This window comes from Furipterus horrens, unplaced genomic scaffold, assembly GCF_987537825.1.
Source record: "Furipterus horrens unplaced genomic scaffold, mFurHor1.1.pri manual_scaffold_13, whole genome shotgun sequence".
NCBI classification, from domain to species: Eukaryota; Metazoa; Chordata; class Mammalia; order Chiroptera; family Furipteridae; genus Furipterus; species Furipterus horrens.
Window position 1 is genome coordinate 21,294,666 of NW_028327183.1, and position 13,687 is coordinate 21,308,352.

Consider the following 13,687-nt stretch of genomic DNA (forward strand, 5'->3'; position numbering starts at 1 on the left):
GACTGTAAGGTTTATGCACAAGCGTGCAAATCCCTTAGTGCCTAGCACATAAACACTCAATAAATACTTAATTTCTATTCTATTATTTTTTAAAAAGAGAAACCAAAATGCAAAGATGGTCAGTGTCTGCATATTACATTTAATTAGCTGTATTTAAATTATTGCCTTTATTAACCTGGAAAGTCTCACCAATTATTATGGAAAGACTAAATGGATCTGTCTTTTAAAAGGAAGACAAAGGGGAAAGGAATTTAGTCACTGTGTGTGTACACACACACACAGCTATTGCATTACTAGACACAGACACCCCATTGTGTCCTTCCTGTTTGCACTTGCACTGCTAATTCTGCTGTTTCTTTGTATTTGCAGAGCACAGTGATGTTGACCAGGAGACGGCGCTGGCTGGTGCACAGGGCTTCCTGGGCTGTCTCTCCGCTGTCCAGCTTAGCCACGTGGCCCCTCTGAAGGCCGCTCTGAACCCCAGCCACCCAGCCCTCATCACTGTCTCGGGACATGTGACAGAGTCCAGCTGTGTGGCCCAGGCTGGCACCGATGCCACCTCAAGGGAAAGGACACACTCATTTGCAGGTGGCATATGGGTCTTCCTTTACTGGGTCACAAACACAGCTTGTCCATTGGATTTTAAATCCTGCAATGTCACTGTTATGCTACCGCCCCAGGATGGTTTCTTAAAATTGGTGTTGTTTTAACTTTCAGTTCTTGTTGCCATTTCTCATCTAGATTCTCACTTTCCTGTGCATGTGGGACATTACAGCTGACATTTCTTAAATTTAAAATAACAGAGATCCCACATTGACCTACATTCTGTTCTGGTTTAAAATGTTTATGAATTTTTAAAAATGTCTTATTTGTACTTGCCTATATCACGTCTTCCTTTTTTTTTTTTTTTTTAATTCTTTAACTGCAGATCATTCTGGAACAAGAGATGACAAAGAACCCCTAGCTAATGCTACCAGAAGTGACTCTGCAGTAATTGGAGGTAATGGGAAGCATGAACGAGCTCTTTGGTTCTTAGTATCATTATTAGTAATGGTGAATTGTCAGCATTAGAGAAACTATTTATGAAGAACCCCAAGTGCTAGGCACTGAATCCGAGGTCCGTGGGGTGTTTATTACTTGTACTGGATTGTCTTACAAAGTATTCCTAAACTCCTAGCCTCCTTGGAGATTTTCAATATAAAATAATTGATAATGTTAGTGAAGTACCACAATAGTTGCTAAACTGTGTATTAATGAATATAATTGGGCTTAAAAATGACCACGTGCATTCCCTAGGTAATTCTGAATATATTTGAAGAAGTATCATTTCTGATGGCTTCTTGGAGATATCACTGCTTCTATAAGGGTTTGTGTAAAAAGTTGGGAAAACCTGAGAGTAACATTAGAAGCATGTCTGTTGCTTTAATGATTAGAAAACAGACATTACCATGGTTTAGATGCTACCATCAAAAAATATGATTGTTTAGGTGCATTTGTATAAAATAAGTGGAATGAAAATGGTTCATAGTTATTCTAAATTGCAGAATTAACAAAAATCTTTAAGTATATACTTCTGGCAATGAAATAGTATATTCTCTAAGACATAACTTATTCAATATTAATCCCCAAAATAAACATTTCTCTTCCACATTAGTGACTTTAAGAATGTTATTAATCAGATTATTGAAATGCTCAGTAACTCATCTTTTCTCAATGCTCTGTGCATAATATGGATATAAAAAGTAAACAGTTATTTTATTACATTACCAGATAACGTGATTACTCATTTACTTGGGGAACTTATGTAGACTTTGTATGGTTTTATTTTTTTTATACCCTTCCTCATCTAGACAGCAACTTCTTCAGGTAGTTAGATTTTATTTAGACATTACAGTATTGGTCAGAACTTTGTGAGAATATTAACATCCCATCGCTATTTCTGTTGCTTTTCTTTTTATCAAATCCATGGTGTATAAATTAGATGCCTGAACTAGGATCCCCAGTTAATCATGTCAGAAGCAAAAAACAAACACCCTGTTAGAAGAGTTGTTAAAAACTGCATGTCTAAAAGAAATACGTTAATATATTAGTAATACATTGTATGGTAAAAAAATTCATTTAAAGCTATAGCATTCCAATCTCAACATTTTAAAACAGGTTTCCAAGTCAAACAAATTGCCTCAGTCTCATAATTTAATGACTACAGATATAGGGAGATATAGACACAGGAAGAGATAAAGAGAGTGATTGTGTAGTCAAGCCAATGTTAGAACAAAATACTCTTTAGAATATTGTAGCTTTGGGCCTAAATCATTGGCAAGATTTAGAGTTAAGAAGAGGTGTGTTGATAAGTCATTCTGTGTTATTTTAGAATGAAAAGAATTACAGGTTGCCTGTGAAATTCTTATTTGATTCAAATGCATGGTGCAGAGAAGGACCATATGGGAAGCTTGCAGCTCAGGGACTGGCCAGGGTCTATGGGTCTGGATCTGGTGTCTGCTCTTGACCATTGCAGGGACTCAGCTTCAGAAGCAGAGCAGCTGGTCATGGTCCTCTAAGCTCGGAAGGCCTTGTCTGGGCGCATATGCAATTTACCTGCTAAATTGCAAAATATCATCCTCTAGGGCATTTCTCCATCTGGGAGCCTGTGCTAGATTCTTCACCCGCTGTCTAGTTATTCATAAATTGCACCCACGGTGTAACAATAATTAATCCATTTAAGAATTTTCCAAATTGGTTAATTCCCTAGTGTTCTATATTTCAGATGATCTTCTCTTCAATTACAAACACTGAATAATATAAGATGAAAAATTGGTCTAATAAGACATTTAAAAACTGGTGACCCAGATACCCATTTCTGGCCACACTACACAAATATGGATGGTCAGATTTAGACAAGAGGAAGCTCCATGATTTCCTCATAAAAACACATTCATACAGAGTTTCAGATGGCAAAGCCATAGCAGTGGTTGGCTGTGTTTTATTTAGAATGTCTTTTGTTTTATTTGTATAAAAGATTAAATCAAGGGTTTTCTTGGACACAACAAATTCTGACACAACATCTTCCCCAAATTAAAGGATAAAAATCACAACACATGCAGCAAACTAGTTCCTGAGTCCATCCATGATTTTGACTGTCTGGATGTCCTCTCTGGGCCAATTGATGTTCATGTTTATTTTATAATTACAGTAGCCTACTCTCTATAACATCTTCATCAGTTTTTCACATTGACATTATTCAGAATATTTTTCTTAAACAAGAGGCCTATACCCAGACAATAGAGATATCTATAGCAACTCAGCTATTGCTTTTCTAAAATTAGAGTCAAAATAAAACAACAAATGGATATTCTGATCAGAAATATTATTTATCAGTATGGCTAACAATAACAAAGATAACCATATCCATTAGTAAATTCTTCAGATTTGACGTGCAGAATTTGGTTACTGCATTTATATTAGATTTATCGATGTTGCTATCCTTCTCAGATAAGACTGACTTAGGCAACAGTTGACTTAGCCATTGGCAATATGATTAGCTATAGTGAATCTGCCATTCAAACCATGTGCTCTCAAGAATCCTCTGTGAGTGGTGAGACACTTTATAGGTTTGACTTGGTTGGACTCCATTAGAGTCGTAAACACTTGCAGTAATTTAAATTAAAATGAAGACTCCTAATTTTACAACAGGAGAGTTGATCCACATTGCTGTTTTTATTGTATCTATTTTTGTCTGAAAAAAAGAAAAAAACATAGTCAAGAACTCTAGTGACTTCATCAGAAAATTCTAAGTATTAGGAAACTCTCAAACTCATGGTGACAGACAACAGTTCCCCAATTTCTATCTTTAATGTGAAAGCCTGCCTTTTCATTGGCAAGATTTACAGGCAAAAGTCGTCATCGTCGGCAGCCGTCCGTCTCGAGAGACGATGGTGTAGCTTCTTAAGAGTCTATCTGCACCGCCGAGAATGGCTGTGCAGTCCGACTCGGGAGTGACACGGTATCTGTCTCCTCCCGTGTTGAATCGACATCTTGCGATGATGCTGAAGCTACAGAGCCTGGGCAGGGTGATATGGAGGGTCTGCTGTTGCCCATGCAGCAGACCCCCCCTCTCTTCGCAGCTGAAGGGTCCAAGGGAAAGACGGAGTCAATACAGCTTGGCTTCAGGTGCGCCGCAGGAGTTGCCGGTGTTGACTACAACGTCAAACCGCCTTAGGGACTCCGGCTCCGGATTTTCTGTCGGGGTTTACTCCCTTAGCCTTTCCCCTGAAGAGGTATGCCGCAAGGCAGCGGAGGTTTTTTGGAGTCAGAGTTTTCCTTCTCTGATGTGCCCTGACTGGAAGATCGAACCAGCGACACTTAGCTCGCAGGCCGACGCTCAATCCACTGAGCCAAACCAGCCACTACTGTAGTGCCGCCTACAGGCAAAAGTAGGGTTACAGTTATTCATATGCAAAAATACAAAATAATAAATAATAATACAAGAATAAACTATGTTCCATGTACTCACAACTCTAAACCCACTTTCGCCCATCCCTCTATATTGTCAGTTGTTCTTCAAGGGACAGACTTCATTCTACAGTGAAATTTCACTCATTTTGGAGAAAATATCTGCCAGGTGTCCAAGTCAAAACAACCATAGTTTGTTTGTCAGTCATTGTTTCAATAAAAATAGTGTTCTGTGAAGCAAAACACAACTAATTTGGCTCACAACTCACATGTTCACACCACACTTTTCCTAGAGACAACCATCATACTTGGGGATGCACCAGAAGTGCTTTATGAAAAATTTTCATTTTGTCACCCCAAATGTTAAAAAGACTTATAGCCAAAGGTCAAGATTTAATAAAATGAGTAATTTTTACTTTATGAAAAATTTTTATTTCATCACCCCAGATGTTAAAAAGACTTATAGCTGAAGGTCAAGATTTAATAAAGTAAGTAATTTTTAGTGCTTCATCAGAGACACTCTTCAATGGATCTGGCTCTTTCCCCCCGTGATTGCCTAGCAGTGCAAAGCTTCTATGAATTCAGTGACCACTCACCTTTGGTAGGCTTGTCTGAATTCATGCTAAAGAAACAGGAATTTTTCCCAATCTCATTTTGCATTACCAGGGAATATGTCAGTACAATGAAAAAGCCATCTTAGAAGGATCATAAAAATAGTTTGACCCTATGGACCCCTCAAAGTGTCCCAGGGAGCACCATACATTCACAGATCGCACTTGGAAGACCACTGACCTAATGTAATGCCAAGGATGATAACCATTGGCATAGTTAACAATTGTGGTATATGCATTTTTAATTACGATTATATGTTTCAAAAAATCAATATTCCTCATATAGAAATAATCTAAATATGCCCATATATGGACATCAATATATTTCATTAGCCAGGAATTATTCATATGTATAACCTGTTCCTGCTATCAAGCAGATGACAAATTATTGAAAGTCAACATCATCAAAATGTTTACATATTTAAGTATAAAAACACATTTAATTGTTTTGCACTGTTACTATTTATAATTTCAAAATAATTAAAACTTGTCTGTGTATTAGTGTGAAGTGACCACATGGTCTTAGAGACCATTTGTGTTAAATATAAATGCACTAAATAAATCCAGGATAATATGCATTCAGAATAACTGGAGGTGACCCTTAAAGGTTAATGGAACTCAGAAGTAAACTCAAAATATTACAATACCACTTGACCTTGAAATGCCTAAAATTTTTATGTTCCCAGTTTATGAAATTGGATGCTTAATTTCAGTAGAAAACAATTTTGCTATGACTTATTAACAATGAAATCAGCCCAGTTTCTATTCAGACAAAAATTCTGACTCTGTGTTTCTTTTCTCCTCTCTCACTAGGTTTGATAGCCGTTGTGATCTTTATCTTGCTGTGTATCACTGCCATAGCGATTCGCATTTACCAGCAGAAAAGGTTATACAAAAGAAATGAGGCAAAAAGGTCAGAGAATGTAGACAGTGCTGAGGCTGTTTTGAAAAGCGAGCTTAATAGACAAAATGCGGTCAATGAAAATCAGAAAGAGTTCTTCTTCTGATTGGCACCTATGATCTAACTTACAATTAACGACGGTGCGTTTTAATAGCCAGGGGCTCTAAATGGACAAAAAAGAAATATTCTTGCATTGGAAGTACAGGCAGCGGATTTGCAGCACTGCCATCTTGCCATTTCCAGACTCGAGGTGGCTCCAGGAGGCCCCATCCGGTGACACGTTCCCTAGAGCAGTCATTCTGTGTAACAGAGAATTAGATATTGCTGTCGATTTCCAGCTGTTCTGATATGATGGAAAACAGAAGTTTAACTGACTTTGATGACTACGGTTTTTAAAACTGTAGCCCTGGTCGCTCAACCAGGTCATCCATAAGCTTTGTTAGAGTTAAATAACAAAACTGGACTATAATGGCCTTGCTTTATTTGAAAACAATATGCTGTGTTTGCTTTAGTGTTCCCCTGGTGTTATTCATAGACCTGGAAATGCTTCTAAGATCCTGTTTGGCTGGTGTTTGCATCTTAGTGGCCCAAAGCACATCAACAAACCCCTTTGCCTTTCTCTGTATTACATTCAATACAATTTATCAATAGTCTTGAAAGACGTTTTGTTGTCATTGGCTTGTTTGTATTGCTCTTTTTCTATTTGACTGTTCTTAATGATTTTGAATACATTGGGTTTTGAGTGTCAGAATTCAGCTCTGAACCTAGAATTAATATGTAAAAACACTCAGAAAGTGCTTTGGTCATCATTGTGTGATGTCTGGCCTTTAGCATTTTTTTCTGTTTAATTTGCTATTGTTTGGTAGTGGCGGCAGTTAAGACCTTGGACATTGTCCATTTCCCAAGGATTGTGAAATGTTTGCAACTAAATTTGTTGATATAAAAACACAATTCTTAACACTGCAAAATATTTCTTTTATTTACAACTGTGATATCACAAATGAAATATACTTCCAAGAATATTTTCCCCAAATGTTATTTCCTTTATAGGTTGATACCATTTTTCTGAAGTTTATCCCTGACTTTTCTTTGCTCTCTGCTCACTTTATTCCATGGAGCATGGCCTTATGTATTAAAAAAAAGAGACATTTTAAAGTGTAGAGCTCCAGTCCCCATTCTAAAGCCTGTACCCCTTCACAACTACGTTTGCTCTGCACTGACCTCCAGGGCATACTTTTTGAAATATAAACTGAAACTATGTCCACTTTCTACAAACCTGTGGAGTGATTAAAGGCTGCTCATTCTTCAAGGTTGACGACATATTATATAATATATACAGAGTGTGCCTCTCTAGCTACTTCTCATTTATGATGATGGGGTACATTTATCAAAAAGTACCAAACGTCTGATTCGGGGATATATACATACCAGATTAACAAATTTCAATAACCTTATGAAACTGGTATGATAATTAATTTTGAGGCCATGTAAACAAAATACTTGCATGTAACTATCTTTGAATTCCACAAGTCAATTAAATAATAAAGACACTTTGCTATTTATAACCAAACTTTCTAGATGCTTGCTAAAAAAAAAAAAAAAGAAAAGAAAAAATGGATTCCTTAGTTTTTCCATACCCAAATAACTTGGAAATATGAAAGTTAAGGATAATTTTTTCCTTCTTAACTCTCCAACAAAATCTGCCTGTCTTTCCTCATGGCACTGTGTCCATTTTGATGTTTCTGTAAATGCCTCACTAAATCTTGAGAGTATGAATTAACATAGACGTTCATGAAGGACCAGTGTTAACAAATGGCAGACTTTCGCTTTTTTAATTGAAAGATGTGGTGGTGACTAGTGAAGGACTGAACACAGAAAGGGTAGATTTTATTTGACGCAAAGCAGAAAACAAACATCCTAAGAGCCTGAATCTTTTATAGATGTTTATCTTATTTAGTAGCAGCATTAACCCGGTTGGGAGCTGGAATGTAGATAGGGTTTTAGATGGTGAAGCCTCATGCTACTTACTCTGCTCTGCGCTGCTAGAAGCTGCAACATTATGGCATCCAAGTGCACCGATATATCACATGCCATGACTCTTGTTTCCTGATTTGTAATCTTTGTTTCTTCTTTTTTTTTAATAAAATGCTGTTTTGAATTAAAATGCACAATATATTTTAAGAAACACTGTATGAAAGTTTAAAATGAGGGTATCATACTGGGTTTTGTTTTGTTTTTCTCAAAGCAGTAAGGAGATGTGTAGAGGTATGCCTTCTTTACTGATATGTGTGTTTTTTGAAACCTATTGGTACATCCTGTGATTATTATGGATTGTTAAAAGCAGTATTTATGATGTATTTTTTCCTTTAAATGGATTCAGAAATGAAAAAAAAATAGAAAAATGTTTACTGATTGTAACAAGTAAAGGAAATTAAACTAGACGTTTAAGTTTTTCTAGAGAACGATGATTTGACTGTTAGCAATTGTTCCTTCACTGAAAGGTTATTATGTATTTAAATTGGGGGGGTGTCCTTTTACTTCTGCAGAGGTTTTGGCCCCTGAGTGCTACATATATGCACAAGATTATGTGGAAAAAATCCAGGGTGGGGCAAAAGTAGGTTCACAGAGGTGAGTATGCGAAACACAGAGTTTATTCCTGTATTCTTATTTATTAATGATTCTCTTATTTTCCATTTGAAAAACTGTAAACCTACTTGAGCCTAATCCTGTCTCGTGCAACTTTCTGTAATAAAGAAGTTTAAAAAATTCTTTATTTGTGATTTCAAATGAAAATGGCACATAATTAATATTCTCTTTTTGAGAAGACTGAATTTTCCAAGTCTTTATTAAATTCAAATGTGCAATATGCAAACAGAGTGGAGTTGGTGTGGCATGTGAAATGGGGGTCATCCATGGGAAATGACATCTTAATTTTGTAGAAACAATGCTGCTGAAATAGCCTTTGTCCACTCTAGGACATTGCTCTATCTTTTTTCAATCCTTTCCCAAGTGGTGCTCTTTAAAGCACATTTAATCAATTTTTTAGATGGTAAATTAAAGACAAGAAAAAGCACCAGCAGACAACCAACCAAACAGAAATCAATTATTTAAAGTTATCTTCCATTAGATGGCATTGTCCTTCATCTATAACAAACTTGGAACAAAGTCCGTCATGCAACTGGAGAGCACTGATGTATTATTTAGAGTGGACAGCCAGTTTTGCAGATGAAATGGCCAAGATGCAGATATATGAGGCGATGCCCCAGGGGGACATGAGGCAGCATGTAAGTGGTGAAGCTGTGGCTACACTGTACTTTTCCCTCCACATTTTGCTGATCTTAGTGTCCCCAAGACCTGGAGCTTTGACAACTATTTAGTAGTGCAGAAAATTTGAAGGCTCTTGATATCCTCTTTATGCAGAATGACCTATAGTTCTAGATCTTTTCCATATCCTCTGAAAATGAACACAAACTTTTATTTGATGGGTCATTGACATTATGATTTTCTTTAAAAAATATTACGTTTACTGTCCTTGTTTCTAGGGGAAAGACTTTTCACTGGAGCACTTTTATATAGTCTGTGAAATATGCCATATGAGTTAGATCTGACTAATTGAGTCATCAAATATGTTTCTTATAAGAAAAGAAAAAGGACACATTTCGTATCAAAATGTGGCCGGGTAATTGTTTGACTCTCCCCTCATGTCCCAAGTAAATGTGAATCTGCCAGCTGTGTTCAATATGTGCTGATTGTCCTCTGTTTTCCCGAAGTTTGGAAGGTGGGGAGCAGTCACAGGGAAGAAAATGTTCAGAAGCCAGCTGTGTGTGGGAGTTGCATGTGAGTGAGAACATGCATGCCTGGAAGAAAGAATACGAAATGAGGCGAAAGGGAATGTGAAACAGTTTGCATGTAATGTGGTAAGAAAGTTGGACTTTTGGTGAATCAATAGCTTCCCTGGAGCCTGGCTTTGAAGGCTTGCAAATGAAAATAAAGTGGGATGGAAACAATCTGACCCATGATTATAATGGTTTCTCCAATGCAATCATTTTTTTGTCCTTCTATTTATAACATTTATTTAAATTTGTATTAAAATGCAATGCATTTTAAAATTTAAATAGTAGGAGACATCTTCCAAGGAAAAACAGCTCTCCATCACCATCTCCGCCCCACCCTGCTACCCATCATGTTGAGCTCTCTTAGCTGTATCTTTTTAGCTATCTCCTTGTTTCTTAATTACATCCCCTGCAGGCTGGGTTCCCTGGAAGCAAACCCTGTGGCAGAGATTATCACGGAAGAAATTCACTCAGGAGTGCTGTAGAGGCCAGTGTCTGTGGGGGAAGCGGCGATGCAGGGTGGGCAGCTGGAGAAGGTAGGCTGCGCTGCTGTCACCAGGCTCAGCAAACCCTGTTGATAGGGCCCCTTGCAAAGGTGTCCTGAGTTGACATGACAAGGCTGCGCATTTATACTCTGTGTCAACCAGACAATGAACATTGCTTGCCTGAAGAAATGGGCATGAACTTGGACAGAGAGCTCTCTTCAGTTTAGGCAGTTCCTGAAGAGGGCGGACAAACCTCCTCTGCATGTGGGGAAAAGAAATCATTGGGTCCTGAAACAGTGGTCTGGGTGGCACAGTGCAGCCTCCCCGAGGATCCAGGCCTGTGCTGCTCAGATCCACCTGCTTCATAGAGGCTCTGGGAGAAGCTCCTTCAGGAATCTGCTAGGCCTCATTTCCAAGGGGAGACTTGCACAAGGAAAGAGGATGGAATGAGCCAGAGACTCTGCCCCTGCAGGTGGTCTCTTGGCTGCCATTGGGACTCATCCTCCCTCCTCCACAGCCCATACAGGCTCGCACAGCTCCAGCTGACAGCTCTGCAAGGAGTTTGAACGCTTGTCTACCATGACCGCAGGCTATAGCTACTATACATTTGCATTTACCATTAAAACTGGAGAAAAGAGTAAATATATGCTCAACATAGTCTTCGTGTCTCCATGGTATAACAACAGCTCTATTATTACCTATGAGAGAAAATTACCCCTGGCATGGCTCCCCGCCCAACACTGCATCAGCCACAGGGTCACATTTCAGCAAAGGGTGTGTGGGAGGCGTGTATACTGGGAGACATGCTGGTCCTTCCATACCGTACAGCCACAGGGCCTCTGTGGACCCTCATAAGTTGGTGTGGGTGGGCACCTTGCGGGCAGTAAAGTCAACCCTTACCTGAAATAAGTAGTGGTTCTAATCAAAAGTAGTCCCTGTCCCTTTCAGGGTTAAAAAGATCTGATGCAGTCAACTAGCCACAAATTTGGTGTCCTCGTAGAGGGGAACCATTTTGGAGAAGGAGCACCGGTCTCCGCTGCGGACCATTTGAACACTCAGGAGTGGCAGTAGCTCCCTCAGCCTTGATGAGGGGCAGCTCATGCTGCTCAGTGATGCACTGTTTCCATTCCCGCCTCCAAGGCCACTCTGTTCACACACCCACTGTACCGGCTCTTGAGTCGCCAGGGATTGAGACTAGGTGATACCAATGGGCTAAGTCATTCTGTCTGCTTGGTTGTTGACTGATGATTCCATGGCAGCATATGCTTCCCGGTGGGCAAAGATCTTCACAATTCATGCCCCCATCCACATGCTTCTCCCTCAGGCTTCCAAATCTCCTTCCAGGTCCTGGCACATTGGCCAGATCACTGCCTCTAAGTCTGTATGCGTTAGAACCTTGGGCCATTTATTGTACACAAAGTGAATGAGCAGTGGCACCATCCAGAAGTGCTGCTCATTAAGAGGAAGGTTTCTGCTCACCGCTGTCATTCTGTGCTGCCCTGATTGGGACTGCATTCCAACAGAACGATGTACAAAATAGGTAGCAGGCCGGGTTGATTCATACATAGGCCACTGTTTTCTGACCTCAGCCCTAAAGCACTAGACCCCTAATAATTGTCCGATTGGGCGGCCAGTATAGTGGACGAGTGTGGTGTTGTGATGATCCAGGTCTCTTCAGACTATACCATTTTAGAGAGGGGGGGTGTTAACATAGCCTTGGGGCGAGGTTGTTGTCCATTCCAAGTTACTACAAATTGTTTCTAAATATCCTCTCTGATAGGTTTGGAAAAGGACACAGTTTTCAGATCAACATCCACATAGTATACACCTGAGAATGTGTTCCTCTAGCAAAAGTACCAACATCTGGCTCAGCAACTGAATTCAGGTTTCTGCAAACTAATTCCTCTTTGCTGTGTAAGGGAATATATTCACAGGGTGCAGGAACTAGGGAGTGGACAGCTTTGAGGGGGGCGTTAGTCTGCCTATCACACCCCATTTACTGTTATTTTCTTCATCCAGCTGGCCTGATATCCTTCACTCTAGATCCTTTTTGTTTGAACTTTTCTGTAGAGAAACCTGTGTTAAGGTGCCTCTTTAAGCTTCTGTGTGTGAAATGCTTGTGAACTAAAGGCCTGTTCTCATATTTTCTGTGTTAGGAATATAATATCTGGTTCATTTCTTTACATAAAATTGGTCTCACTTTTCTTATTTGGAGGAAATGCAAATGGTCAGTGAATCTATCCAGAGCGGAGCCTGGGCTTCTCCCATGGCCGGGGCTTCTTGCTAACCCTCCGCCTGAGAGGAAGGATTGGAAATTCCCATAAGTTGACTTGCTCAAGTGACTTCAAATTGCCCTTCTGACAATTAGGAGCTCTAACCATTATTTTTTGAAAAGTTGTTAAATTATTAATACTAATTTTATCAAGCTATAAAGTAGCAAGAGCAGTTCTTATAATTCTTTGCATCGTGCCAGACTAATTTGGGTCTGCTCTTAATAAAATAATTTCTTCATTCCATGTGCTGGTACTAGACATGACTCTATGCCCATTGAACTAATGCATCTGCTTCCAAGCTGTTCATATGAGAAATTTTCTCATAAATTATGTTCTCCAAATGAATTCATGTTTTCTTTGAAAATAAGCTGTTAATGATGATTCATGTTACTCTATTTTCAAAACAAACCAATTAATTTTTTTAATTGAGCAGTGAAATGACCTATTCTTCCAAAATACATGTTAAAAGAAGGTGGTCACAAGTGACTATGTGATTGAGACTCTGCAATAATTTTTTCATTTGTTTAAGCTATTTGGTCAAGTTTTCTTAGCAGAACTTTATAGCATCAAATAAGTCATTGTAGGATGGCATCTTCTGAAATCGGATTGTAGTTATATGAAAGGAAATAAGTCAAATATAACAAAAGCACCACATTTTATCATATTAAAAAATATGCAGAAACTAAAATATTGACCAAACATTTCAACTGAGAACCCTAATATTAAGTGCATAGGCAGCTACTTTTTGCCATGTGAATGCTTTTCCGTTGAAGGAGTGGGGAGGGGAAGGTGCGAAACTCCCACTGGCTCCCAGAAACCAATGCAGGCCTCGCCCCCATTCCTTCAGCCTGCACACCCCATCCTGTCCTTTAATGCCCGAGTGAGAGTGGTTTCAGCTCCTGCCTCAGGACTGCAGGAAGTTGAATCCCTGAAGTGTATACTCCTCCTCCCTGCCAAGACCTTCTGGAGGCCCTGAGGGAACAGCGTCTATGCCGCAAGCCCGTGCTGGTCCTCACAGGTTACTGCAGCCAGCTGCCCACATCAGACCATGACTCTAGTGACCCAGCTAGGGGCTGGTTTCAGCTAAGGAGGTTAACTCTGTATTTCGTGACCAGCTGCTTCTGGGTGCAACTCG

The 13,687-nt window shown here is 39.3% G+C and overlaps 1 protein-coding gene across 1 annotated transcript in view; it reads left to right on the forward strand.

Annotated features, from left to right (window-relative positions):
* CNTNAP4 (contactin associated protein family member 4) overlaps window positions 1-7,545 on the forward strand; it is a 236,289-nt gene extending 228,744 nt beyond the window's left edge. Inside the window, exons 22-24 of the mRNA XM_090261235.1 lie at window positions 370-588; window positions 929-1,000; window positions 5,874-7,545. Coding sequence (XP_090117361.1) covers window positions 370-588; window positions 929-1,000; window positions 5,874-6,067 — 485 coding nt within the window. The 3' untranslated portion in view covers window positions 6,068-7,545. The remainder of the gene's footprint in view (window positions 1-369; window positions 589-928; window positions 1,001-5,873) is intronic.
* The last annotated feature ends 6,142 nt before the right edge of the window (window positions 7,546-13,687 follow it).